We start from the raw sequence: 26,841 nt of genomic DNA on the forward strand, positions 1-26,841 counted from the left end.
TTATTGAGTGGTAAGCAGTGGGTTTAATCCGTGCCATTAGTAAAAGCTTTGCCATCCGGCGTCTTCTCGTCATCTCCTCAACCTGTTTTACATGTAGAAAAGGCGAAAACATGTTTTTCATTGTACAGTTTTCTCTCAGAATGATGATCTGAGTTAGGGGAGAACCGGGACGAAAGTAACAAAGCAATTTTCTCAGAGCCCTGACTACATTTGCATTCCAACTTATGACAGCACATTCAGCACGCAACCCTTGACGGAGCTGCCAGCTCTAAACCTACCCATCTCCACCCCCTGGTTCTAGATCCAACTCCTCCCACTTTATTATTGTCAGAATTTCTGTAGAAATCATGAGTCTAATCTGGTCCCCTTTATTTATAAAGCTCTTTATATATTAAATTATATATTAAATTGAATAGTACTCATTTATAAAGCTCTTTATATATTAAATTGAATAGTACTCATGATTTCTACTTCTTGCTTCGCTACTGTTCGGACGCTCTTGCTTACAGCTCCGCGCTTTGCTCTACTGCTTTTATATTTTATCTCCTAAGTTTAACTACAGCAAATAGGCACAGTGCTCAAACGACAAATCTTGGCACCAACAATCTTTTTAACTGGAAGAATTGCTACAAAAAAGGGGAATTTTTATCCAACCAGCCTCCCACTGACGGCAGCCATCAGCTTACATTCCGGAGAAGGGAAAACACAGCTGCCTACATCCAAAAGGATTAGAAATAATATGCCTTCTCTGGTTGAAGAATCTACCTGCTGCACAAACTGCCACAGACTTCTACAAAGGATTGCAGTTCTTGAAACAAAGTTACTTGCGGGACTACCAAACCAGAAGGAACACACAACAGAGCTTCATCATGGACGTCCTTAGCACACAGTCGGTGAGTCCCATGAATCTAATGCCCCTAAACAGACCGAAATTGTGCCGAAATTGATCAACATATTAATCGATGGCACACACAGGGAGTGAGACCCAAAGGCACTCGAGACATCAGATTGTCACGAGTATCACATATTAATGCAGTAGCATCCTCTACCCCAAACACTAGCTCCCTATCACCGCCAATACATCTGGAGAACAGATTTGAAGTGTTAATGAATGTGGGTGAGGAATCTCCAGACATGATGAATGTGGGTGAGGAATCCCCAAACATGATCGGACACAGATCAAATCAGCCAGCAGCTAACACAGATGCTAACTGCCGCTCAAGGTTGAACAGTCAGCGGCACTCAGCTCAGAGAGCAGCCAAGCCCAGGACTCTGATAGTGGGTGACTCTATTATCAGAAACATTAGCAGCAGGGATACAATTACATGCTGCTTTCCACAAGCAACAGTTTCTGATGTAAACAGGGAACTTAAGAGCATTCTGATGAAATATAAGACTGCAAATCGACTAATCATTCATGTGGGGAAGAATGATATTCGGAAGGAGCAGTCAGAACTCCTTAAGAGGGATTTCAATAAACTTTTTGAAATGCTTAAAAGATTAAAAGTTCAGTCGTTCATCAGTGGACCACTCCCAGCAAGAGGAACAAATAGATTTACACGGTTGCTTGGACTTAACATATGGCTGCAAAAAACCTGCAACTTAAAAGGACTGAATTTCATCGACAACTTCAATCTGTTCTGGAGTCAGAGACAACTGTTCACTCATGATGGCCTGCACCCAAACAAACTGGGCTCAAGAGTGCTAAAGGACAATATCTACTTCTGCCTCCATCATCCTTCAGCAGTGTGCGCAAATCCACTCAACCTGAATGGCACAAACACACCTGGACAGAGTACAACTGACCACAGGACTTCATTTCAGCACCTGAATGGACATTGTGGTTGACACATCCCACAAGGTCAATGATAACACCACGCAGCCACAACAACCACTGCTCATGGACACAATCCTGACTGAGCCCTGCCCACAACACTTGAGATCCAAGAGAATTTATATTATGCTAATTTAATTTAATTTTAATATTGTTCATACTGTTGAAAAAAATTTTTATTAAATAAATTGACATTGCCCAAAAAAATATTATAAACAATTCAAGTTTTTACTGTCGGGTTACTTTTGAAACATTTGATAAAACTGAAATTCTCAATTTAAAATGATATTAAAATTAAAATGTTTTTTTTTTTTTTGCAAAGATAAAGGACAAAATATGTTTGCAGTTACATATTTACAAGGTCATAGTCAGTTATATTTAATAAAAACAAGACTAACACAAAAAATCTAGCTTGTTTTGTTGTGTTACTTTTGACCCAACTGACCGGGTCGAAAGTAACAATGTGCAATTTATGTTCAAAGTGAAATTATACTGCCGTTCTACATTTGTACAAAATACCACCTGGTATTAATAGACCACATTTGTGAGTTATTGACCACAGAAAAAAATAGATCGCTGTCTAAAACATTATTACAAAATTACATTTTTGTGAAAAATAGTACTTTCATCCATGCTCCCCTACTATCGCCATTATAGATGCAGCATTAATGACATACAATGGTGACATTTTTTTCACACTCATGACAGAAAACAAATTACTGCACTAAACTCAATAACGGAAAGGCTGCGCGATCCTGTCAATATGGCGGATAAACAAAGAAGTTACCCAGAACTTAATGCGGCCAAGTTGCCAGTTGGCGGAAAACACATGCAGCGAATTGCAGCCATGGAAGCCAAAGAACAAACTGGGTGTTATTATTGCTCTGATTATTTTTTGCGGCTACAATCTTAATTATTAGTTTGACTGTTTGCTGAGATTGTGTAGCATATATGCATGATTAACACTCTTTCCAGCCATTTGTTTAATTGTAAATATAGCTACAAACATATCTACAATTTTGTGAAGCCACTCTGTTATGGTGAGCAAATATCGCTGACTTTTGTGTATAAGAAACTTAGCCAAATTTACATATAAAAATGTCATGATTGTGCTGAAAGGAATAACCTTCAATGTAAATACTCATGGTGTAGCACAAGCTGTTTCTGAAGAGATACAGTGATGTGATCATGTGATGAGACAAGTTTGCACCTTAATCATAACCATTTGCCTTTCACACACACCAACACAAAGACAGAAAAATAATAATGTGACAATGGTAAATATCCTCTCTTTAGATGAGCTTTCATCAAATTTCAGGAAGACTTTTGACAAAGACAATAAAAGCCCATCATTAAACCCTTTTAAACATCAAGGTCCCTGAAACAGATGAAACTCAGCTGAAGTTTAATGGCTGTGTTGAGCTGCTCACTTCACTGAAATGGCTGATAAAAATAATAAAACAATTCACTAATACATGAATGAGAGGAAGACTTTATTAGATCTTATACAAAAAAAAAAAACTTATGTACATTTATATACAGTAAAGTCCAGTAAAGGTCACCATGACTTCAGTGTTGATGATGATGTCTCTATAGTGGCTCCAGATTCACCATAATTCATAGCTGTAAAATAAAACACAGACAGTAACGTTTTACTGTGGACACATCTATTCAGAGGATTGACTAGTTCAAATGACATTATATGAATCAATACTTACCGCAGTGTCTCCAGTTTATACTGTGGATTATCTTTTAAAGCAAAGAGACTCTTCACACTTGCATATCCAAGATTATTCCCAAACAGATGCAGTTCTGTGAGGTGTTTGTTTGATCTCAGAGCTGAAGCCAGAGCAGCACAACCTACAGCTGTAATATCACAATTATCCAACCTGCAGAACAATAACATGCACTTTACTTTAGAGTGGTGGGTCCCCTGATGAGAACCACTGACATAAAATCCATATAAATATCAGTTGTCACTCTATATCTGTCAATAACATGTCTTAATAAGATAATATTTAAATGCTTAGTTTTATGATCTGATCTGAATTTTAAAACATAATGCAATGCAATACAATGATGATTGAGAGATGAACAAATAATCTTCCTCAAAAGCCTGATGATCATATTTGATACATTTGAACCTGATTCTTTAAAAAAAAAAAAAAAAATGTATGCATAATTACGTAAAACTCAGTTGCTTCAGTCCAGAACATTAGCATCTTGAAATATTACTAACAATATAAAGGTTATTCTAAAGTTTACTTAATAAAAATCAATAAATATTTCACAGAAAAAAAGATATGTGAACCACGAGCTGAAGGGGAATGTTTTTACAATTATACTAAAAGACCTTTTACTTGCTAAAATACTATAAACTATCAACCAGACAACAAAAGGCAAGCAGTAGATTGAGTGAAACAGGTTTTTAATCTTGTTGATAATTTATATCAAATATGACACAGAAGGAATTAAAGAGTTAAAATAACTTTATTCTTGTTTCACTTTAGATTAATGTATGATCTTACGTCAATATCTCCAGTTTACAGTGAGGATCCTTCAGTCCATCAGAGAGCAGCATCAGACCTTGACCTCCTATTTTATTCTCTGTCAGATCCAGTTCTCTGAGGTGTGAGTTTGATCTCAGAGCTGAAGCCAGAGCAGCACAACTTTCAGCTGTGATATCACAATACCACAACCTGCAGAACAATGACACAATCTCTCAGTTCAGCAGGAACTACACAAACCAAGAGAGACTGTGATATTAAAGCTGAAGTCCATAACTTTTGGCGCTCTAGCGGTTAATAAACAGACCTGTATGCGTCTTGCGGAAGAACACTGTAGCCGAAGCTACTTCTCTCTGTTTATGTCTATGACACGTCACGCAGGTACTGTGCTACTCCGCAGAGGTTCCTAACAGACCGGTCTAATATAGTCTTAAACACTTATTATAGGTGTACCATAATGATTCAGGGTAAGACAAAAACACAGTTTGGAAAATTAATTCATGTTGTACAGTCTCATTTTATAATTTTTGTACTTGCTCTAAACAATATTTTCTCTGTCTATGAAAACTATTTTATAAAATCTGGCACAAAGTATATTTTTAATAATATATATTAGAATTTATTTGTTTTATCCAATCAAATAGATATCGATTTAATTAAAACAATTGTTTCTCATTTTTAAAAATACAAGTTAATAGAAATGATTTGTTTTAAACAAAAATATATGGATTACCATAATGGTGACCAAACATTTTTGATAAAACATCAACATCTAAATCTGTTAATTATCAAAAAGAACTTCTGCTGAGATCTTTTGAGATTTATTGTCTTTTATTTGCAGTTGATTTCAGGCTGTGTGGTTTTAAGTCAGTTGTAGTTGTCGTGTTTAATTTCCTGAGAGTGCAAGCATAATGTTGAACCTACATTACATTGTAACATTGATTCAATGCCATTACCATTGATTTTTGGAAGACATTTCAAAATTTTTTCAACATTAATTGTGGGTTCAAATGTGATGTTGATTCAGAGCATTTAACGTTTACACATTAATACTGATTTAACATCGTTTCGATGGTGGCTTGCTATCTGGGTTGTTTTCTAAGGTCAATGTTGGCCAGCTCTTAGAAGTTAAAAATCTGACACTTGAGTACTGAAATTGTAGATGTGTGGAAGAAATGTATAGTAAGTTAACAAATATCAATGTAATGAAAATTATTGATGTCTTTTTTATTAGATTTTGGATAAGATTATATATTAAGTAATGTTCCTTAATAGGAAACATGTTTTATTAAATCCATATCTTTTTGTTTGTTTGTTAACTTGTATTTTTAAAAATGAGAAATAATTATTTAACTAAATCTATATCTATTTGATCAGAGAAAAAAATTCTAATACATATTTCTTAAAAGAGAAAAAATTGCTTAATTAAATCTATATCTATTTGATTAGAGAAAACAAATAATTTCTAATCTCAAATGAGATTTTTTTTTTAAATAAATCTATATCTTTTTGTTTAGATCAAAAATAGAATTTAAATTAATTGACTTTCTTAAACAAGAAAAAAGATGAACCAGGTTTTATAAAATAGTTTTCATAGACACAGAAAATATTGTTTAGGGCAAATTATTGATTTTTCATTGGCTCAAGTTATAAAATATAGATGTGAACCATTAACACTTTTTTTGTTTAATTGGATGAATGAAAACATTTTTTTCAGGTTAAATCTGTGTGGGTTTAATGTTTTTATTACTTAATTTAAATCACAATGATTTGAACAACGTAAGGAGAATAATCCCTTTAAATAATTTGATTCCTGTTTCGATTAATATACAATCTTACATCAGTTTTTCCAGTTTACAGTGAGGATCCTTCAGTCCATCAGAGAGCAGCTTCAGACCTTTATCTCCAATTTTATTCTCATACAGATCAAGTTCTCTGAGGTGTGAGTTTGATCTCAGAGCTGACGTCAGAGCAGCACATCCTTCAGCTGTGATATTACAATTATCCAACCTGCAGAATTACGACACAATCTCTCAGTTCAGGAACTACTACACAATCACAAAGAGACTTGAAATATTAAATACTAAATCTGGGTTTAATGTTTTTTATTACTTTCTATTTACTTTTGCTTCATCGAGTTAATATAAATCATTTTAACAACAAGAATAATCCCTTAAAATAATTTTATTATTGTTTCAATTAAGATAAATGTATGATCTTACCTCAGTTTCTCCAGTTTACAGTGTGGATCCTTCAGTCCATCAGAGAGCAGCATCAGACCTTCATCTCCTATTTTATTCCCAGTTAGAACCAGTTCTCTGAGGTGTGAGTTTGATCTCAGAGCTGAAGTCAGAGCAGCAACACCTTCATCTATGATATTACATTCAAACAACCTGCAGAACAATGACACTATCAGTTCAGCAGGAACGTTTAGGTTACTATTATAACCCCCGTTCTCTGAAGGAGGGAACGGAGACGTTACGTCGATACTGACGTAATGGGGTCTCGCTTGGGAGCCCAATCACCTCCAAGGATACAAAACAAGCCAATGGTAATTGGCCAGTGAGATTTACATGCCGGGCCACACCCCTGGCATCCGGGTATAAATAGGGTCCGCATACTCACCTTCATTCATACTTTTGCTGAGGAGCCGAGATAGGAATCTGGCCGCTCAGCGGTGACTAAGAGCTAGTAACGTTCCCATTCAGTCAGTCACGTTCGACGTTACGTCGATACTGACGTAATGGGGTCCAATGGAAAGCGCCATAGCAACTGAACCACTTTAAGAGTTAGGGAGGCAGATGCTGGCAAGCCGTGGTGTGCCCAATGCAGGTGCGGCCCAGACTCATAACCCTCCAGCGCCCAGAGTAAGCCCAGGATGTCTTCCATACCAGTGGGATGGAGAGAACAGGGCGTTACAGTGGAGAAGATCGAAGCTGTTGTTCCTTACCCCCGGGGAAGAGTGCTTTGGGACTCAATTCCCACGTTTTTCAGCCATGACCAAAACGCCAGGAAAGCTCTCCACAAGGAGGGGAAAGCTACGGAGACCACACCCTGCCCGAAGGGAGGTAACGTGTGGAAAACACATATGGACTGGTCTGAGGACAGTAACGCATATGGAAGATCTCTGATGTAGGTCCTACCTTCCGGGAGGAGCTCTAGCACTCAGAGACAGGGCAGAGCAGAGCAGAGCCGCCTAGGGAAAGACACGGGTTCACCATCAGGGAAACCGTACCATGGACAAACACATACGGGATTACCTGCGGGGAATCACAACATATGGGCATCTAGCCTAGTACAAGGGCAGACCAACCGGGCATACACGCGTCTGGCTGCCGCAGAATGCAGGAGGAACTCCACAGGGTTCACCATGTGGGGAACTGAACTGAGGAGCAGAAAAAGTGCTCGCATTCCCTCATCCGAGGGAAATGGCACAGCAAGCGAACACCCGTGGCTACCTACATGTAGACAGCACACGGGAGGACACTGGTTCCACTCGGAGATTGTAATATCTCGTGAATGTGCTCAGTGTCGCCCAGCCTGCAGCTCTGCAGATGTCTGCAACAGAGGCGCCGTGCGCTAACGCCCAGGAAGAAGCAACAGCCCGAGTGGAGTGAGCTTGCAACCCGAGGGGGCACAGCTCGCCTTGGGACTGGTACACCAAGGCGATGGCATCCACTATCCAGTGGGCCAACCTTTGTTTGGAGACAGCCTTTCCCTTCTGCTGTCCTCCAAAACAGACAAAGAGCTGCTCAGAGCTTCTGAAGCTCTGCGTGCGGTCCACGTAAACGCGCAGAGCACGAACGGAACACAGCAATGCTAGGGCTGGGTCTGCCTCCTCCGGGGGCAGCACTTGCAAGTTCACCACCTGGTCCCGAAAGGGAGTGGTGGGAACTTTGGGCACATATCCAGGTCCCCAACCCTTTTGAAGGAGGCGAACGCAGTCGGGAGCACTGTCTTCAAAGACAGATGTTTTAGCTCAACTGACTCAAGGGGCTCGAAGGGAGCCCTCCATAGGCCCATCAGGGCGACAGAGAGGTCCCAAGAGGGAATGAGCCGAGGCCTAGGGGGATTTAACCTTCTGGCACCTCTGAGGAACCTGATGATCAGGTCGTGCTTTCCTAGTGACTTGCCATCGACCACATCGTGATGTGCTGCGATGGTGGCCACATACACTTTCAAGGTGGAGGGGAACAGCCTCCGCTCCAAACCCTCTTGAAGGAAGGAACGCACGGCACTGACCGGGCATTTCCGGGGGTCACCACTCAGCGAACAGACTCCACTTCATGGCATAAGCGCGCCTCGTAGAGGGGGCTCTAACCGAAGTGATAGTGTCAACTACCGCGGGAGGTAGGCCACTTAAGTCTTCCGCGTCCCGTCCAGAGACCACACGTCGAGGATACACAGGTCGGGACGCGGGTGCCATAAGGAGCATAAGTTCTGGGAACCAGGTCCGGTTGGGCCAGTATGGCGCAACTAACAAGACCTGCTCCTCGTCCTCCCTGACCTTGCACAGTTTCTGTATGAGAAGGCTCACTGGGGGAAACGCATATTTGCGTAGGCCCCGGGGCCAGCTGTGTGCCAGTGCATCCGTGCCAAAAGTCCCCTCGGTCAGGGAGTAAAACAACTGGCAGTGAACAGATTCCTGAGAGGCAAACAGGTCTACCTGTGCCTCCCAGAATCGGCTCCAGATCAGCTGGACCACCTGGGGGTGGAGTCTCCACTTTCCCGGGAGCATGAGCTGTCGTGAGAGTGTGTCGGCCACACGATTGAGCTCGCCCGGGATGTAAGTGGAGCCAGTGACTCCAAAGGAGGAGATGGCGGGCGAATTGTGACATGCGACGGGAGCGTAGACCACCCTGGTGGTTGATGTACGCTACGGTCGATGTGTTGTCCGTCCGGCGCAGGGCAAGGAGTACTGCTAGCAACTCGAGGCAGTTGATGTGCCAGTGGCGTTGGGGTCCTGTCCAGGAGCCCGACGCCGACTGACCACCGCATATGGCACCCCAGCCAGTGGTGGAGGCATCTGTTGTGACAACAACATGCCTGGACACTTGTACTAGGGGCACTCCGGCCCGTAGAAAAGCAAAGTCCAACCACAGGCTGAATGTTCGGCGACAACTCTGTGTGATGTCCACACGGAGTGAGCCATGGTGCCATTCCCACCTTGGGACTCGGCTGTGAAGCCAGTGCTGAAGCGGTCTCATATGAAGCAATCCAAGCGGCGTGACCGTATGCCATATGCCCCAGGAGCCTCTGAAATTGTTTCAGTGGGACCGCTGTTTTCCGCGAGAACGAGTTCAGGCAGTTCAGCACCGACTGTGCACGCTCGTTGGTGAGACGTGCTGTCATGTTGACCGAGTTCAGCCCCACATCGAGAAAAGAGATGCTCTGCAGCCCCAACTGGCTGAGGTGACTGAGCACCAGTCTCGTAAGACTGAGCAGTGTGGAGCACTGTGGCCCAACTCGGGAGGCAGTGCGTCCCGAAGTCGAGGCCGTGAGTGGGGTGCACTCACGTGGCTCCAAATGTCCTGAGATGGACGGGGCAGGGTGGCGTGGGTGCAAAGACCCTGCCCGTGGCGAAGGAAGGTGTGGCTGAGAGTGAGGAAGCGGTGCGTCGCCCATTAACAGCACAGGATTCTCCCCCAGGCCCTTTCCCAGGGCAAGGAGCGGTGCGGTCACCATCTCCTGCAGAGCAGGTTCCGATCTCCTGGAAGCCTGAGCCGCAGGGGGACGCCCTCGGCGAGGAGCAGGTGGAGGCACAGCCCGCCGCGGATTGGTGGCAACATCACGCGGGGGCAGGATGTGTTTAATGGCCTCCGTCTGCTTTTGCACTGCCGAGAACTGCTGAGCGAAGTCCTCGACAGTGTCGCTGAAGAGGCCGGCCTGCGAAATGGGGGCGTCGAGAAAGCGAACTTTCTGTCCAGCGGCAGAGTAAGCCTTGGACGGGAGGCGCGGACGATTCCGCCAGGTGGCCGCAATCGCACGTTCCACCTGTGGGATGTCCACGTATCCGTTGGCGGCCCGCTATCGAGGGTAGTGAGAGTGGAGTAGGCAGATGAACGAAGTCTGGCAGTGTGAGGTGCCATCCACCTCTTCTGAAGCTTCTGGGGAGCTTCTGGAGCCTGATGCCCGCGGCGGCCCGGGCAAGCATTGCCATCAATTCCGAATCACATTCCGCCTGGAGCTCCAGGAAGAAAGGCACTGGGGCGGGACGTGGCTGAGCACCATGGCCCGAACCCAGAAACCAATCATCCAACCGCGAGCGCGGCAGCCCGGGCAAGCATATCCATCAATTCCGAATCAGATTCCGCCTGAGCAACGACCCCGGAGGGCGGAAGCTCGGCGTCCTTGTACTCAGAATCCATCAGCCCACTCCCCGATGCAGCGATAGACATCTGATCCTCCTCCGGAGCGCCGAAAGTGACGCGGGGAACCTCCGTAGAGGATCCCGCGGCAGCCGGCAACTCGACGACACATGGCGTTGCGGAGGAGTGGAAGGTTCGTGGGGGCGGCCTGACGAAGAAGCTCCCACTGTAACCCTCAGATCTCCCAGAGTGCTAACCAGACTGGCAGCCTTTACAGCTGCGGGTGACTGGGTAGCAGCAGAGGGGACTCGTGCCTCCGTGTTAAAGAAGAGTCGCGATCTCAATGCCAACATGGACATGCCCTCGCAATTAGGGCATGTACCATCCACAAGCGCTGACTCAGCATGCTATTTACCCAGACATGTGAGACAGCGATTGTGGCTGTCAGAGGAGATCAGGAAACGACTGCATCCAGAAACACATGGATGAAAAGACATCTTGAAAAGGACGCTGATTGCCCGTGCTTGCTCTTTTAGAATCCCCACCAGCTGAAGCACACAGGGATGAGTGTTGCACCGTCTTGTTGGCAGCGCGCTGTCACACCCACCGCTGAGTGTGCCTTCCCACCAGCCGGAGAGATCCGAGCCACCGGAACAAAACAGGAAAAGCAATTAAAATTGCTGTTGATAGGAACTTGTCCTAAGCAATTAAAATTGCTTTTTTGCGCTCTCAATATGAAATTCACTCTTTAGAGGTGAAAGGAAGATCCGAACCGATCAGCTCCGAAGCAAAAGTATGAATGAAGATGAGTATGCCGGCCCTATTTATACCTGGATGCCGGGGGTGTGGCCCGGCATGTAAATCTCACTGGCCAATTCCAATTGGCTTGTTTTGTCTCCTTGGAGGTGATTGGGCTCCCAAGCGAGACCCCATTACGTCAGTATCGACGTAATGTCGAACGTGACTGACTGAATGGGAACTGTCACACCACGGTCTGTCCAGCAGAGAGCACAAGACCTTGCACAACTTCCTCCTGATTTCCTGTTCATTATTAGCTCAATGATATCACCTGTGCCAGGCTTGTTAGTGTGTGTGTGGGTATATATAAGTCTTGCATTTGTTTGTATCTTTGCTCAGTCTTGAAGTTCTTTCGACAGATCTTTTGACCCATGTTAGGATTACTTTGAGAGACTTTTTACTCAGATCTATGACCTGCTTGTTTAGAAACTTTGCTTTATGTCATTGGACATTTTTGCCTGCATCAAGTCCTTGTGTATCTGTACCTTCTTCAGCCCTGCTTTTGATGCTTGATTTTTATGTTTTTTCAAGAAGGACAGGTCTGTTTGTTTTTCTCCAGTCCTGCCTCTTTTGATACTCTGACAGGCTGTGATATTAAATACTAAATCTGTGTGAGTTTACTTTTTTATTTACCTTTTGTTTATTTTTGCTTTATTTTGTGTTAAGGTAAATCAATATTATTCAAACAGCACAAGGTGAATAATTCCTTAAAATAATTTGATTCTGGTCTCAGTTAAGATTAATGTATGATCTTACGTCAGTTTCTCCAGTTTACACTGAGGATCCTTCAGTCCATCAGAGAGCAGTGTCAGACCTTTATCTCCTATTTTATTTCCAGACAGATCCAGTTCTCTGAGGTGTGAGTTTGATCTCAGAGCTGAAGTCAGAGCAGCACAACCTTCAGCTGTGATATTACAATCCCTCAACCTGCAGAACAATGACACAATCTCTCAGCTCAGCAAGAACTACACAACCACAGAGAGACTGATATATTAAATCAGGGGTCTCCAAACTAAGTCCTGGAGGGCCACTGTCCTGCAGAGTTTAGCTCCAACTTTCCTAAACACATCTGCCTGGAAGTTTCTAGTATGCCTAATTAGACCTTGATTATCTGGATTAGTGTGTTTAGTTCGGGGTTGGACAGTGGCTCCCCAGGACCGAGTTTGGAGACTCCTATGTTAAATTCTAAATATGTGTGGGTTTCATTCACTTATGCATGAATTGCATACACATGAATTTGTGCACTTAAAAAAACAAAACAAAAAAGTGTGTCCAAACTTAAGGTTTATGTATTTGAATTGCATATAAATTTCCATCCATTTGGATTACATAGTTTTAACATAAACTAATTAATAAACTGAATGTGATTCATATTTGTAAGTCATGCATAAATGAAACAGGTAAGATTTATGTAATTGTATTAATAAACTGAATGTGATTCATATTTGTCAGTCATTCATAAATGAATAGCGTACGCAATTATTAGTGAATGAGCACCAATGTTTATATATACATTTTGTTTATTTTTGCTTTATTGTGTGTTAATGTTAATCACTATGATTTGAACTTAAAGGAAAATAATCTTTTAAAATAATTTGATTCTTGTTTGAATTAAGATTAATGTATGATCTTACGTCAGTTTCTCCAGTTTACAGTGAGGATCCTTCAGTTCATCAGAGAGCAGCATCAGACCTCCATCTCCTATTTTATTCAATGACAGATTCAGTTCTCTGAGGTGTGAGTTTGATCTCAGAGCTGAAGCCAGAGCAGCGCAACCTTCAGCTGTGATATTACAATCAAACAACCTGCAGAACAACGACACCATCTCTCAGTTCAAAAGAAACTACACAACCACAGAGAGACTGAGATATTAAATACTAAATCTGTGTGGGTTTAATGTTTTTATTACTTTCTGTTTACTTTTGCTTTAATGTGTGTTAATTTAAATTATGATCTAAAAAAAATAGATTTTGTATACTGTTCCAAGTATGACTTTTTTAAAAACAAATCAGGCTAAATTAATATTACCATTTACCACAAAGAAAAGAGAAGCACATCACTATAACACACATACACACACACGATTGAATCTGATGATTGATCTCAGACTTACTCTGCTAATCTGGAGGCTTCAACTACAGGCAAGAGCTTCTGAAGTACTTCATCTGGTGACGTGTGGTTTTGGCCTTGACTGATGCTTATGTATTTCTTTAACTTAAACTCATCCAAATTCTCTGAGGTTAATAAAACAAAGACAACGGCTGACCACTGTGTTGAGGACAATCTGGTGCCTGAAAGACCTCCAGATCTAAGACACTCCTGGATTTCATTTACAAGAGAATCATCACCCAGTTCATTTAAAGAGTGGAACAGATTGATGGATTTCTCTGGAGAGGAATTCATTCTTATTCTCATTTTAATGTACTCAATCGATTTCTCTTCATTGTATAAGAAGTTTCTAACATGTGCCAGAAGGGTTTTCAGGAGTGTCTGATTGGACTCCAGCGAAAGACCCAGAATAAACCGCAGGAAAAGGTCCAGATGTCCATTCTTACTCTGCAGAGCCTTGTCCACGGCTCTCTGATGCAGGTCAGATATTGTGTGACACGTGAACTCATGTGAATGTTTTGAGCTGAGGCTTTCATTGAGCACATCCCTCTTGTCCAACAGGAATGAAAGCAGCACATAAAGAGCTGCTAGATGCTCCTGAATGCTCAGATGAACAAAGCAGAAGACTTTCCCCTGATACAAGCCCAACTCCTCTCTGAAGATCTGAGTGCACAGTCCTGAATACACTGATGCTTCTGTCTCATCAATGCCACACTCTCTCAGGTCTTCCTCATAGAAGATCAGGTTGCCTTTCACAAGCTGCAGGAAAGCCAGTTTACCCAGTTTGAGGATCATGTCTTCATCCTTCACTTTCTTCTCATAGTCCTTTTCATGTTTGATGTTGGTCTGAATGATCAGGAAGTGTGTGTACATTTGAGTGAGAGTCTTGGGAATCTCTCCACTCTCTGCTGCGCTCAACATCTTCTCTAGAACAGTGGCTGAGATCCAGCAGAACACTGGGATATGACACATGATGAAGAGGCTCCTTGAGCACTTCAGGTGTGAGAGGATTTTATCAGCCAGACTCTTTTTACTTATTCTCTTCCTGAAGTATTCCTCCTTCTGTGGCTCATTGAAGCCTCGTACCTCTGTCACTCGATGGACACACTCAGACGGGATAAGATCAGCTGCTGCAGGTCTGGAGGTGATCCAGATGAGAGCAGAGGGAAGCAGATTCCCCGCAATGAGGTTCGTCAGCAGCATGTCCACTGAGGCTGATTCAGAAATATTACACAATTTCACACTGAAGTCCAGAGACAGACGACACTCATCCAGACCATCAAAAACAAAGACAACTTTATATTCACCACTGAACGGTTTCATTTCTTTTGTTTCAGGGAAAAAGACATGAAGAAGATCTGAAAGTTTGAGTTTTTCATCCTTCATCAAGTTGAGCTCTCTGAAAGGAAGTGGAAATATGAGTTGGACGTCCTGATTCTCTTTCCCTTCAGCCCAGTCCAGGGTAAACTTCTGCACAGAGACTGTTTTTCCAATGCCAGCGACTCCCTTTGTCAGCACAGTTCTGATGGATTTGTCTTGTCCAGGTAAAGGTCTGAAGATGTCAGTGCATTTGATCGGTGTGTCCTCTGTTGCTGCTCTGCTGGAGTGAGTCTCAATCTGTCTCACCTCATGCTCATTATTGGTCTCTCCACAATCACTCTCTGTGATGTAGAGTTCGGTGTAGATCTCATTCAGCAGTGTTGGGTTTCCCTGCTTTGCTGTTCCCTCATATAGACACTGAAACTTCTTCTTCAAACTTGATCTAAATGTCTTAAGGGCTTCATCATGTTGATGGTCACTGCGGTAAGATTAAAAAAAAAAGTTCAAATATAGCTGCGAGCAGCGATGGCGGGCCCAAGCCCGGTGGCACCGCCACCCCGGTGGCTTCAGGGCAACTGTGCACAGCGGGCAATAGGCACTTAAAACGGTTAAACATCAAAGGACTATGTCAAATTCACTCCACATTTACTGCACTACAAGGTGCCACTATAGAGCCCCTCCTCCCTGCCCATTTTCAAAGGATTACATGTGCCAAGTTTTAACATTATTCTGATGAATTTTGAAGCAAATCAGGTAAAAATAAGAGGGTGATCTCAATGTATGCTGAAAGTGACACATTTTCTGCTTCCAGTTGGTGGCGCTATGACTTTGAATCACAATAGTCACATCCATGTGATCAGCCTTGTACAACGAAGACTAAGCCGAAGTTTCATCAAAATCAATTAATGTATGCAGAAGTTATAACACTTTGTTTCCCTTTTCTTGCCATAAATTCGTTGCCTCGCCACGGCCAAACCGTTTGAGATATCCAAAATCCGTTTGCAATTAAACAACTTCAATGTGTTAGCAACAAGTTAAAAAAAGCTTGGTGTAAATTGGATAAACCCTGTAGGAGTAGTAGTATAAAATTCATAGCCTGTTTTTTCAAAAAATTAACATTCAAACCAAAATAGCTGACTTCCTGTTGGTCGGAGCTAATGAATGTAAATTAGAAAATTGTCCGGCTTGATGAGAACAATATGTGTACCAAGTTTGGTGACTGTAGGAAAAACAAACCCCCCCACTTTTGTCAAAAGGTGGCGCTACTGAGCCCCTCCACCACGCCCATTTCTATGGCTTTGTCCATGTCTACTGGTTGACAATATTGATGTGTGTGTCGAGTTTCATGCAATTTGAAGCATGTTAAGAGCCTCAAAAACACTCAAGAATATTATTACAGTTTGACCTGTTGCCATGGCAACAATATTTCAAATATCAAAAATCCTGTCATAGGTCTACATCTGCTGTGTATTGACATTACACTGATGAAGTTTGAAGCAAATCAGGTAAAAATAAGAGGGTGATCTCAAAACATTTCAAAAAGTGATACACTTCCTGCTGCCAGTTGGTGGCGCTATAACTTTGACTCACAATAGTCACATACATGTGATCAGACTCCTATAACGAACACACTTGTGAAGTTTCATAAAGATCAATATATGTATGCAGACGTTATAACACATTTCCTGTTTCCTTTTTCTCGCCATAAATTCGTTGCCTCGCCACGGACAAACCGTTCGAGATATCAAAAATCCCCTGGCAATTTTTAATCATCAGTGTCTTGACTTCATGCTGACCGAGTTTGGTGGCGATCGGATTAATCGTCTAGGAGGAGTATATCAAATTCCAGAGCATGCGTTTTTCAAACAACCCTTAATAGCTGACTTCCTGTTGGCGTGACGTTTAACTTAGAGCACGAAAGTTGTTCGGCCCGATGAGGTCTATATGTGTACCGAGTTTCAGACTAATACGTGCAAGCGTGTTTAATATATGGACCAAATTTTCAGACCTTTTTCAAGGGGGCGCTGTTGAGCCCCCCTGCCACGCCCGGGTACCAGCTTCTGCCCGGCCCTGTTGGCCGCGGATTCCAATGTGTGTGCCAATTTTCAAGAGTTTTTGAGCATGTTAAGGCCCCCAAAAAGCCCCGGAAGACGGAAAAAAAAAAAAAAAAAAAAAAAAAAAAAAAATAATCCTTAGAAAAACAAGAGGGCCCTGCGCGAATTTTCGCTTGGGCCCTAATAACTTATATGCATTTGCAATCTAATTGTTAGATAACTAAAATGCATATAATATGCAGACTTTTATATTGCGACATTGTCATAATATCAGTATGTCTTAAATATGTCTTATAAAAATATATATAAGTGTCAGGCACAGAACCCAACTACAGAGCAGACATGAAAGTTGGGATCCTGACACTACCTCGAAGATGGAGGCATCCTAACTTGACAGAACAGCAGCAGGAGCTGATAGAACAAACCATGGAGGTTCAAGCAGACCCAGCCAGGGCTCCACCAAAGTATCCCCTGGAGCTGCCACGAAGGTCTCCTCCACCCACCCTTCCTTTTATGAAGCTGCCTGAAATTACTGGTATAGGCGGGGAGCAGAGCCTGACATTAGCATCCGCCAGTGCAAAGAAGAAATAAAAGAGTCAGGGACCAAAGATGGTCAACTCCCAGAAAACTCCATGAAAACAAGAACCTGCACAAAACGTAGGGTTCAAAACAAACAGGCTGTAACCATAAGGGTTGGGAGGCAGGATTAACAGAGAAAGTGGGCCATTCCCCCCGCAAGAGCTCCATCTCCTTGAGGTGGCAAACGTGGTCCAACATCTTGCAGTAAGTCCATGACTTGAAGTGACCCAACTTTTCATTGAGTCTAGCAAGGAAAAAAGGTAATTAAACGAAACTCACCAAAATCTATCCCCTGGACTGCTTCAAAGAGAGGCTGTGCATATTCATTGATTGCAAACTGCTCTGAAACTGTGAGCCTGTAGAATGCACAACACAGTTATGTAGTTAGCTAAATCACAGTCTATGTAGTTTATGTAGTTAGCTAAATCACAGTCTTTTTAAGCTTTATAATCACATTAAGCCGTATCGCGATTCCTGGTTTTCCATCCTCTGATTTGAGATTCAGGTATTTAAGATTTTTTATGATTCACAAACGTGCTCTTAAAAACATTTTACAGTTCCCACATATTCAACCTTGGATGGGAGACACAGACGACATCACCAGGTAGCAGCATTTTGGAGGCAAAACTGCTCTACAAATGCATGCTCCACAAGGGGGATCTTCACATACCCTTTGGCCACACCGTCATTGAGGGTAGTGAGAGCAGAGCAGGAAGTGGAGCATTTCTGGCAGAAAATGGTGCCTTCCACGACTTTGTGGCCTCCTTGCGGCACTTCCAGGAACAAAGGAACTGGAGCAGGACGCTGCTTTTCAATATGCTCCGCCCCAAGAAACCAATCCAGCCGTGAGCACTCGGGACACGGTGGAGGGTTCCACTCCAGCCTGATGCTCGCAGCGGCCTGGGAAAGCATGGCAATCAGCTCTGGGTCGGACTCGAACAACACGACTCTCCCTGAAGGGGGCAGCGCAGCCGAATCTTCATCCCCAGAGGACCCAAGCCAGCCCTCCGATGCAGCAATCGATCCTCCACAGGAGCCCCGAATAAGATGCTAGGTCCCCATGGAAAGGACCAGCAACCGCCATGGATGGACTAAGCTTAGGTGGAGGATCCTTTGAACGGTCACTCTTCAAGGACACACAGCTGGATTCTGGAGGGTCCAGTCTGTGCATTGAAGTTGAATACAACAATGTTATTCATACACTCTTATTATCATGTCTGTGTTTGATCATTTATGTTCTGAGACTTTCATTTTGTAGTTTTTTTTTTTATTTCTGGTGTGAATTCCTGTTTACTTCATATTTCCTTGGTTTCCATGGGTTCTAGTGTGTTCTCAGTTGCTTCCATATTTACTGATTTCTGATTTGGTTCTTCACCTGTGTCTGTTTAGTTGAACATCACATGTGCATTTATACTCCTCCATTTAATCAGTTAATTGTTGTTTATTGTCTTTGTGTAAATGCAAAGCTGTTTAAGTTGCATTTGTGTGCTCCTTTGACTGTAATATTATCTCGTTTATTTGAATAAATACTTCAGCAAACATCCCTGTCTCTACTCTCTAAATACTTTATTATTTCTATCGTTATGTTGGAAAACACTCTTATAAGAATAATTGCTGTTAAGCTTGTGTATATTTTTAGTTAAAGCTGGTAAATTATTAAACAATAGTATCGTGTAGGTTTTTTTCTTTGTTTTATATAAAAATCACTAGGAGGTGCTCGAGGCATATGTTTTCCTTGATTGTTTTTCCTCAAGATATATATACGTAGTTGTTGTAAATGAAAGCAAAAACGTTACGCATGTTCGTTTTACCGAGAAATGAGAGTTCTTTGTCTTAATCAAAATCAACACATTAATAATTTATATCTCTCATCCACCCCTGACCTACCCATAATTAATTAGAATGTTATTTTCTATTACTTGGTCCACCCGATCTGTGGATTATCTGCAATGTCCGTGGATGTAACAGTTATCCCCAAATCACAACTGTACATAGGGTGGCCATACGTCCGGATTTTGGCCAGGATTTTAAGCCCCCTGTCCGGCGTCTGGTGCAGCCTCAGCCGGACACTCATTTGTCCTCCTTTTTGGAGTTGCGCTGAATCAGCCTAAAAAAAAAAAAACGCTCTAGAATCTTTATTAAGACGCAGCAGCATAACATCTAATGCTGTAAGATCTATGGTCAAACAAACGATTGTCTGAAAGCGGTGTCAAATAAATATCTGATATATCATTGGTTAAAAACGTAAACAAGCCTCCACGTGCTGGCTACGTCATATCATCACGTTAACATGCCGATTCGGTGCTGTTGTCGCCTGAGCTGCTGCAGAGGGTGAACTTCTTTGTTAAGAACTGAAATGTGCATTTATTTATTTTTCAAATTCATTATTTGTTTATGTATTTCTGTTATTTCCAGAAGTCCAGAAATGTTATGTTTATTGGCACTTGTCACAGACACGCTAGTCTCCAGCACTATCCAATCACAGTGCGCACCCTCTCCTGAATACTAATCACCGCCACCTGCACCTCATCATCACCATCATCACCAGCACTTCAAAAGACACTCACACACACAGTCACTTTGTCCGGTCTCGTTCGCATTAAGGAAACTTACCTCCATGCTTACCTCAAGGACTCCTGTTGATACTTACCTGTCTCCTGTGTCTCTGAACTCCCTCCTGTGTTCCCGTGCTGTGTGTGAGTGTCGTCTGCCAGCATCTCCTCCTGATCGCCTTCTCCATCAACCTGCAAGTTACAAGGACAGTATTATTCACAAACCCATTTGCACTCTGCATCTCTGCCATTATTTGCTCACCTTACTGCACTGTTACCTCTGCTTGTGTCCAATAAAGACCATCTTCTGCTGTATTCCGTCTCCGACTGGTACATATTGTAACAGCACTGTGCCAGTCTGCCAGATTATTTTTATTTATTTATTTATTTCCAGAAGTCCAGAAATTTTCAGGCACTGTGCACTTTGCAAGACTTTTGTGAAACAGACATCACAATGTACATAAATACAAATACTGTGAACAAACACTTTTTTGCCACTTCTGTCACACATAGGTCTACATCAAATTGTCCGGCAATGAATAGAGTAGGCTTTTTCAGAATCACTGTATCATGATACCATCGATATAATGGACAAAATTATATTATGAGTACATTGTAGTTGCGAGTACACCAGAGTCCTACTAAATGCCGCAAAGTGTCCTCCTTTTTGGTGTTATGGAAATGGCCACCCTAACTGTACATGTTTGGGGATTTGACTTGCAGCCTGCATTAATGAGCAATGGATAGTGGGTTCAGATCATCTTGAACAATTTGAAAACATTTGGCGACATCCACCTCCTAACTTTTAAGCTTCTTATCCCAGAGCTTTTCAGCACCACCTTTGTGCGTTAGACCATCCATCTTGTTGAGAATTAACAGATATTGATGTTGGTGTTTTATTGACAATAAAAATTTACCATCATCGTTGAATCGTAATGACCAGTGTCTGCTTTAATTGGGCTCTTGACTCTTTTACATTACCTTGATCTCCTCAATGGTATCATCAAACCAAACATTTTCAACAAAACATCAACATCTAAACTTCTGTTAATTCTCAATAAGATCTTCTGTAGAAATAAAGTTAATCTGGTCAGTAATAAGTGTAATAATGTTTAATGGCTGGAAGACAGTTGTAGTTTCTGCTTGTATTTTTTCTGTTCTTCTTCCTCTTTTCAGTGGTTCTTGTTAACAGCAGGAGTTCATCATTAATGCTCAATCATCAATTAAATATTAACTTAATTATCTCACTGCAACACAGCGTCAATGTTACTTTTACTCTGTAGTGTGGACACTAAAGGATGTTCCTGTGGGGTTGAAAGGGTTAAAGGAGTAAGATAAAAAGACACACCCACAAAATGTATTTTAACAGTTACAAACGGTAAGTTAAAAAACTGTAATATACTGGCAACACTGTTGCCAGTAGTTTACGGTAAAATTGAGTTTTGTGTGTCACCATTGTGCTGAAGAGTAGAGCCTGTGCTTAAGTTCAGGAGATGATCAAGAGACATTGTTGATATGCTGCATGTTGTTTTATTTAACAGATAGTGAGAGTGTACTTGGTAATGCAGTGAAAGTCTTTTTTATTTAAAATGTTTTTATTGAACTCTAAAGAAATAAGTTCATAGTAATAATATGCTCATATTATTAGCATATAATAAAAATTAATCTGTAAATTTAAATGGCAGTCTGACAGTTTAAGGCAGTTGGTTTCTGCAAATAAAATGAGTAAACACAAGTTTAATTTAGTGCATGGTATCTTTACAGTAACATACTATAGATTACAGTAAATAACTGTATAATCAATAGTAAATTACTGGCAACAGTGTTGCCAGTATTTTACTGTAAAAAAGCCCGGCAAGGTCTAAGTGTAGGGCTGTGTGATTAATCGTAATACATTTTTTTATTCCAGCTTCCAATGATTATGAAAACAAGATAATCAAGGTAAAATGATTATTGTGCACCTGCTGCATTCTGACCCGTGCACCTTCTTTTCCTTCACAGCGGTGCACTTTCATTCCTCCCTAAGCCAAACTTAACATTCAAGTAATACAAATAAGTTGAAAGATGCAGTCTACTGTTGCTAAACTGCGGGACATGCTTGACATTAAACAGTGTTATTAAAAGCACATTAAGCCGTGAAAGAGACATAACATTATGAGCACTGACAGGTGAATTGAATAACACTGATTATCTCTTCATCACGGCACCTGTTAGTGGGTGGGATATATTAGGCAGCAAGTGAACATTTTGTCCTCAAAGTTGATCTGTCAGAAGCAGGAAAAATGGGCAAGCGTAAGGATTTGAGCGAGTTTGACAAGGGCCAAATTATGATGGCTAGACGACTGGGTCAGAGCATCTCCAAAACTGCAGCTCTTGTGGGGTGTTCCCGGTCTGCAGTGGTCAGTATCTATCAAAAGTGGTCCAAGGAAGAAACAGTGGTGAAACGGCGACAGGGTCATGGGCGACCGAGGCTCACTGATGCACGTGGGGAGCGAAGGCTGGCCCGAGTGGTCTGATCCAACAGACGAGCTACTGTAGCTCAAATTGCTCAAGAAGTTAATGCTGGTTCTGATAGAAAGGTGTCAGAATACACAGTGCATCAGTTTGTTGTGTATGGGGCTGCATAGCCGCAGACCAGTCAGGATGCCCATGTTGACCCCTGTCCACCACCGAAAGAGCCAACAGTAGACACGTGAGCATCAGAACTGGACCACGGAGCAATGGAAGAAGGTGGCCTGGTCCGATGAATCATGTTTTCTTTTACATCACGTGGATGGCCGGGTGTATGTGCTTACCTGGGAAACACATGGCACCAGGATGCACTATGGGAAAAAGGCAAGTCGGTGGAGGTAGTGTAATGTTTTGAGGAGGAATGGTTTGAGGAGCACAACAACGAGTTTAAGGTGTTGACTTGGCCTCCAAATTCCCCAGATCTCAATGCAATTGAGCATTTGTGGGATGTGCTGAACAAACAAGTCCGATCCATGGAAGTCCCACCTCGCAGCTTACAGGATTTAAAGGATCTAGTGCTAACATCTTGGGGCAGATACCACAGCACACCTTAGGGTTTAGGGCTGTTTTGGCAGCAAAAGGGGGACTAACACAAGGTGCTTATAATGTTATGCCTGATCAGTGTATACTGTGGGCTTCAGATACGTGCTTATACAGTCAAATAGCCTACACACAAATATGTCGAAATGCCATTTCGGCAAGTATACTCGTAAACACAGTTGGTTATGTCATGTCTTAAGTGAATGTCAACACTGAGAAAGAGCGCATGTGTAACAGTATATTGGGTCCTGACAATGTTAGATTTTTTAGAAGAAATAATAAAACAAACGGTTTAAAGTGTTTACCTAAACCCATGATCAGTGTTTCCACTAAGTTTAAGTGGAGGATCCATTGACCGGTCACTCTTCATGGACACGCAGCTGAATCCTGGAGGGTCCAGTCTGTGGATTTAGTTAAACACAAGTGAATGTAATTCACACAGTCTTATATTCATGACTTTTGTATTTAACAGATTCAGGTGAATATATACATATTATTCCATTAATATGTATTATGCTGTTGGACATTTTATAGCAAGTGCACATCTACATATCTGAGCATCTGATTAAGATATTTTAATCTTCTGTAAAGCATTGTTTACGGACACTAAACAATTCTTTCTTTCTTTTTAAACAGAGATGTAATAAGATAAATGGTTTAGTTCAGTGTTTACCTAAACCCAGAATCAGTGTGTCCACTAAACTTAGGTGAAGGATCCATTGACTGGTCACTCTTCATGGACACACAACTAGATTCTGGCAGTTTGCTTTTCCACTGCAGTTTAGTGCTGCTTCAAAGTGGGTGGGATTATAGACTGATCGTGTAGTTGCACTGCCTCTACTGCCGTGGATCTGCTCATCAGCTACCAACGAGTCTGCACCTCATCTACTGACCATGGTACAGCCTTTTTTTCAAGCTGCATGCAACAGTCATTTAAAGCAAGTCGTTAAAAAAAGTTGCGTGAACAAATGATACTGCTGTGGCTGTTAATGACTATTTAAATCTAGCGGGTTTGGTGTCTTATGTTTCAAATCCATTGATGCTGGTAGTGATGATTCTCGCCTACCATGCAGTGGAAAAGCACAAAAAAGTGAGCTGTACCGAGCCACACAGAACCGTACCATGCAGTGGAAAAGCACCACAAATAAATTTAATCCACACTCTTATTTTCATGATTTTTTTTAATGAACTGATTTGGGTGACTGAATTATTCCATTAATATGTGATCTATTGTTGGAGACATTAAAGCAAGTGTGACTGTTATTGTACACATCCATATATCAGGCAATGAATAATTATTTTTTCGTTTCAACATGATTTAGAAAGACAGAAAAGTACAGTGTTTACCTAAACCCAGAATCAGTGTGTCCACTAAGCTTAAGTGGAGGATCCATTGACCGGTCACTCTTAATGGACACACAGCTGGGTTCAGATGACTTCGGTCTTTGCATCTGGACTGAACTGAAACAAAAAATAAAGGGAAATTAGAATGAGCCACTGATAATGATTTATTGTTGATTAACTGAATATTTATGCTATATTAAATATTTACAAACAATCAGAAAATGGTGCCATTTGTGCCTGAAAAACCACACTTTACCAACTTTTAATTAAGCTAAATGCACAAATTTTAAATAATTGGATACACAAAGGTTGTGGTAATATCATCCAACTTCAATGAGGTGTTGACTTGGCCTCCAAATTCCCCAGATGTCAATGCAATCGAGCATTTGTGGCATGTGCTGAACAAACAAGTCCGATCCATGGAAGTCCCACCTCACAGCTTACAGGATTTAAAGTATCTACTACTAACATCTTGGGGCAGATACCACAGCACACCTTAGGGGTTAGGGCTGTTTTGGCAGCAAAAGGGGGACTAACACAATATTAGGAAGGTGGTCATAATTACCCCCTTTCCACCAGCACGAACCAGGTGCTAGTTCAGAGCTAGTGCTAGTGCCAGTTCGGAGTTGGTTCAACTGACGAGCCTTCTAAGAACCGGTTTGCCTTTCCACGGGCTTGAGAGCCAGCACAGAGCCAGGTCTTACGTCACTGTATACGTCTCATATTTCACAGCAAAGCTAGCCCTGCAGCGCCAAACACAAACACACCAAGCTTGTTTGAGATGCATCGGCTTCTCGCATAGCGATCGGCGCATGACATCAAAGCTTCACGAGAACGATCCAAAAGCACAAGGAGTCGTATGCTCTACAAACGCTCCCGCGGATCCGCGGCACCCGTCGAATCGAGCTGGTGCTAGTGCCAGTTCGGAGTTGGTTCAACTGACGAGCCTTCTAAGAACCGGTTTGCCTTTCCACGGGCTTGAGAGCCAGCACAGAGCCAGGTCTTACGTCACTGTATACGTCTCATATTTCACAGCAAAGCTAGCCCTGCAGCGCCAAACACACACACACCAAGCTTGCTTGAGATGCATCGGCTTCTCGCATAGCGATTGGCGCATGACATCAAAGCTTCACGAGAACGATCCAAAAGCACAAGGAGTCGTATGCTCTACAAACTCTCCCGCGGATCCACGGCACCCGCCGAATCGGTCCGCGCTGCTCCGATGCATCTCGAACAAGCCTTCTATCAACAATCGCAGATGTTTCACTACTGTTGATGCTCATGGCTTTGCGAACCTACATCAGCATCCAAACACGGCTCGCCGTAATTTGTATATAGACGGAGATTACAACTGATCTGCTATTAGCTCGATTAGCTGCTATTTCAAAAATGGCGGTTACAAGTTTCTTGTTGGTCACGGTAACCCCGCCCCTAGCTCCTGACGCAAGCGGTTCTTACTTCTAGCCCAGCAATGTTTTGGTGCTACTTACGAACCACTTTTCCTGGTTCGGAGCTGGTGCTTTGTGTGTCGAAAGACAAAGAACTGATTTGAAACTAGGCTCTGGCTCCGAACCAGCACTCAAACTGCCTTGGTGGAAAAGGGGTAAATGTTATGCCTGATCGGTGTATACTGTGGGCTTCAGATACGTGCTTAAACGGTCAAATAGCCTACACACAAATATGTTGAAATGCCGTTTCGGCAAGTACACTCGTAAACACAGTTGGTAATGTCGTGTCTTAAGCGAATGTCAACACTGAGAAAGAGCGCATGTGTAACAGTATATTGGGTCCATTTGTTAGCTCTTAAAGTGACAGCTGCCTAATAAATCTGCTGCAGTCAATATTGTAAATCAAACAACAAAAGGCAACGATAAAATCACTCACTGCTCTTGAATGAATAAACTGTAGTTTTAATAAGGATTAGTCTATATTTAATGTTTACAGCAGTGTTATTTTACATTACTTTAATCAATTTCTGTTGTAGGGTAATACCACTGTTAGTACATCTTACTGAAAAACCTAAATCACTGTTTTTTAGGGCCAGAGCACCGATGGTGTGAGGATCCTATTGAAATTGCTCCGTTTATTATTCTTCTCTGAAATTAATTGCATTTTTGAGAACCAAAACATGCTTGAAAACTCTTGAAACTTTGCACACGTCAGAAGTGGTGAAAATTTACATTTGATATGGGTTTCAGAATTAGGTGTGGCAAAATGGCTCGATAGCACCACCTACAAAATTTAAATTGAGCGTCCTTCGCTCTACGTTTCACGTACAAGTATAAAATTCGGTAGACACATGTAACAGCCCAATACATACAAAAAAGTCCCTGAGAGCAAAATCTGAAAACCAACCGGAAGTGAGATATTTTGATTTTTCTTTGC

The 26,841-nt window shown here is 42.2% G+C and overlaps 1 protein-coding gene across 7 annotated transcripts in view; it reads right to left on the reverse strand.

Annotated features, from left to right (window-relative positions):
• Positions 1-3,299: 3,299 nt before the first annotated feature.
• Positions 3,300-26,841, reverse strand: part of LOC125271749 (NACHT, LRR and PYD domains-containing protein 12-like) — a 55,294-nt gene continuing 31,752 nt past the window's right edge. For 4 of the 7 annotated variants that reach the window (XM_048195984.1, XM_048195980.1, XM_048195982.1 and 1 more), the window contains 10 exons: positions 24,460-24,573; positions 23,418-23,513; positions 13,561-15,354; positions 13,082-13,252; positions 12,204-12,374; positions 6,564-6,734; positions 6,181-6,351; positions 4,363-4,533; positions 3,553-3,723; positions 3,301-3,457 (listed from right to left, as the gene is read on the reverse strand). In XM_048195984.1, coding sequence (XP_048051941.1) covers positions 3,442-3,457; positions 3,553-3,723; positions 4,363-4,533; positions 6,181-6,351; positions 6,564-6,734; positions 12,204-12,374; positions 13,082-13,252; positions 13,561-15,354; positions 23,418-23,513; positions 24,460-24,573 — 3,046 coding nt within the window. In that variant the 3' untranslated portion in view covers positions 3,301-3,441. Of the gene's footprint in view, positions 3,458-3,552; positions 3,724-4,362; positions 4,534-6,180; positions 6,352-6,563; positions 6,735-12,203; positions 12,375-13,081; positions 13,253-13,560; positions 15,355-17,297; positions 22,291-23,417; positions 23,514-23,785; positions 24,065-24,459; positions 24,574-26,841 lie in introns of those variants that run through there. The other 3 variants (XM_048195986.1, XM_048195985.1, XM_048195987.1) reach the window with 3 other exon arrangements.

This window comes from Megalobrama amblycephala, linkage group LG7 (assembly GCF_018812025.1).
Source record: "Megalobrama amblycephala isolate DHTTF-2021 linkage group LG7, ASM1881202v1, whole genome shotgun sequence".
In the NCBI taxonomy this organism is placed as follows: domain Eukaryota; kingdom Metazoa; phylum Chordata; class Actinopteri; order Cypriniformes; family Xenocyprididae; genus Megalobrama; species Megalobrama amblycephala.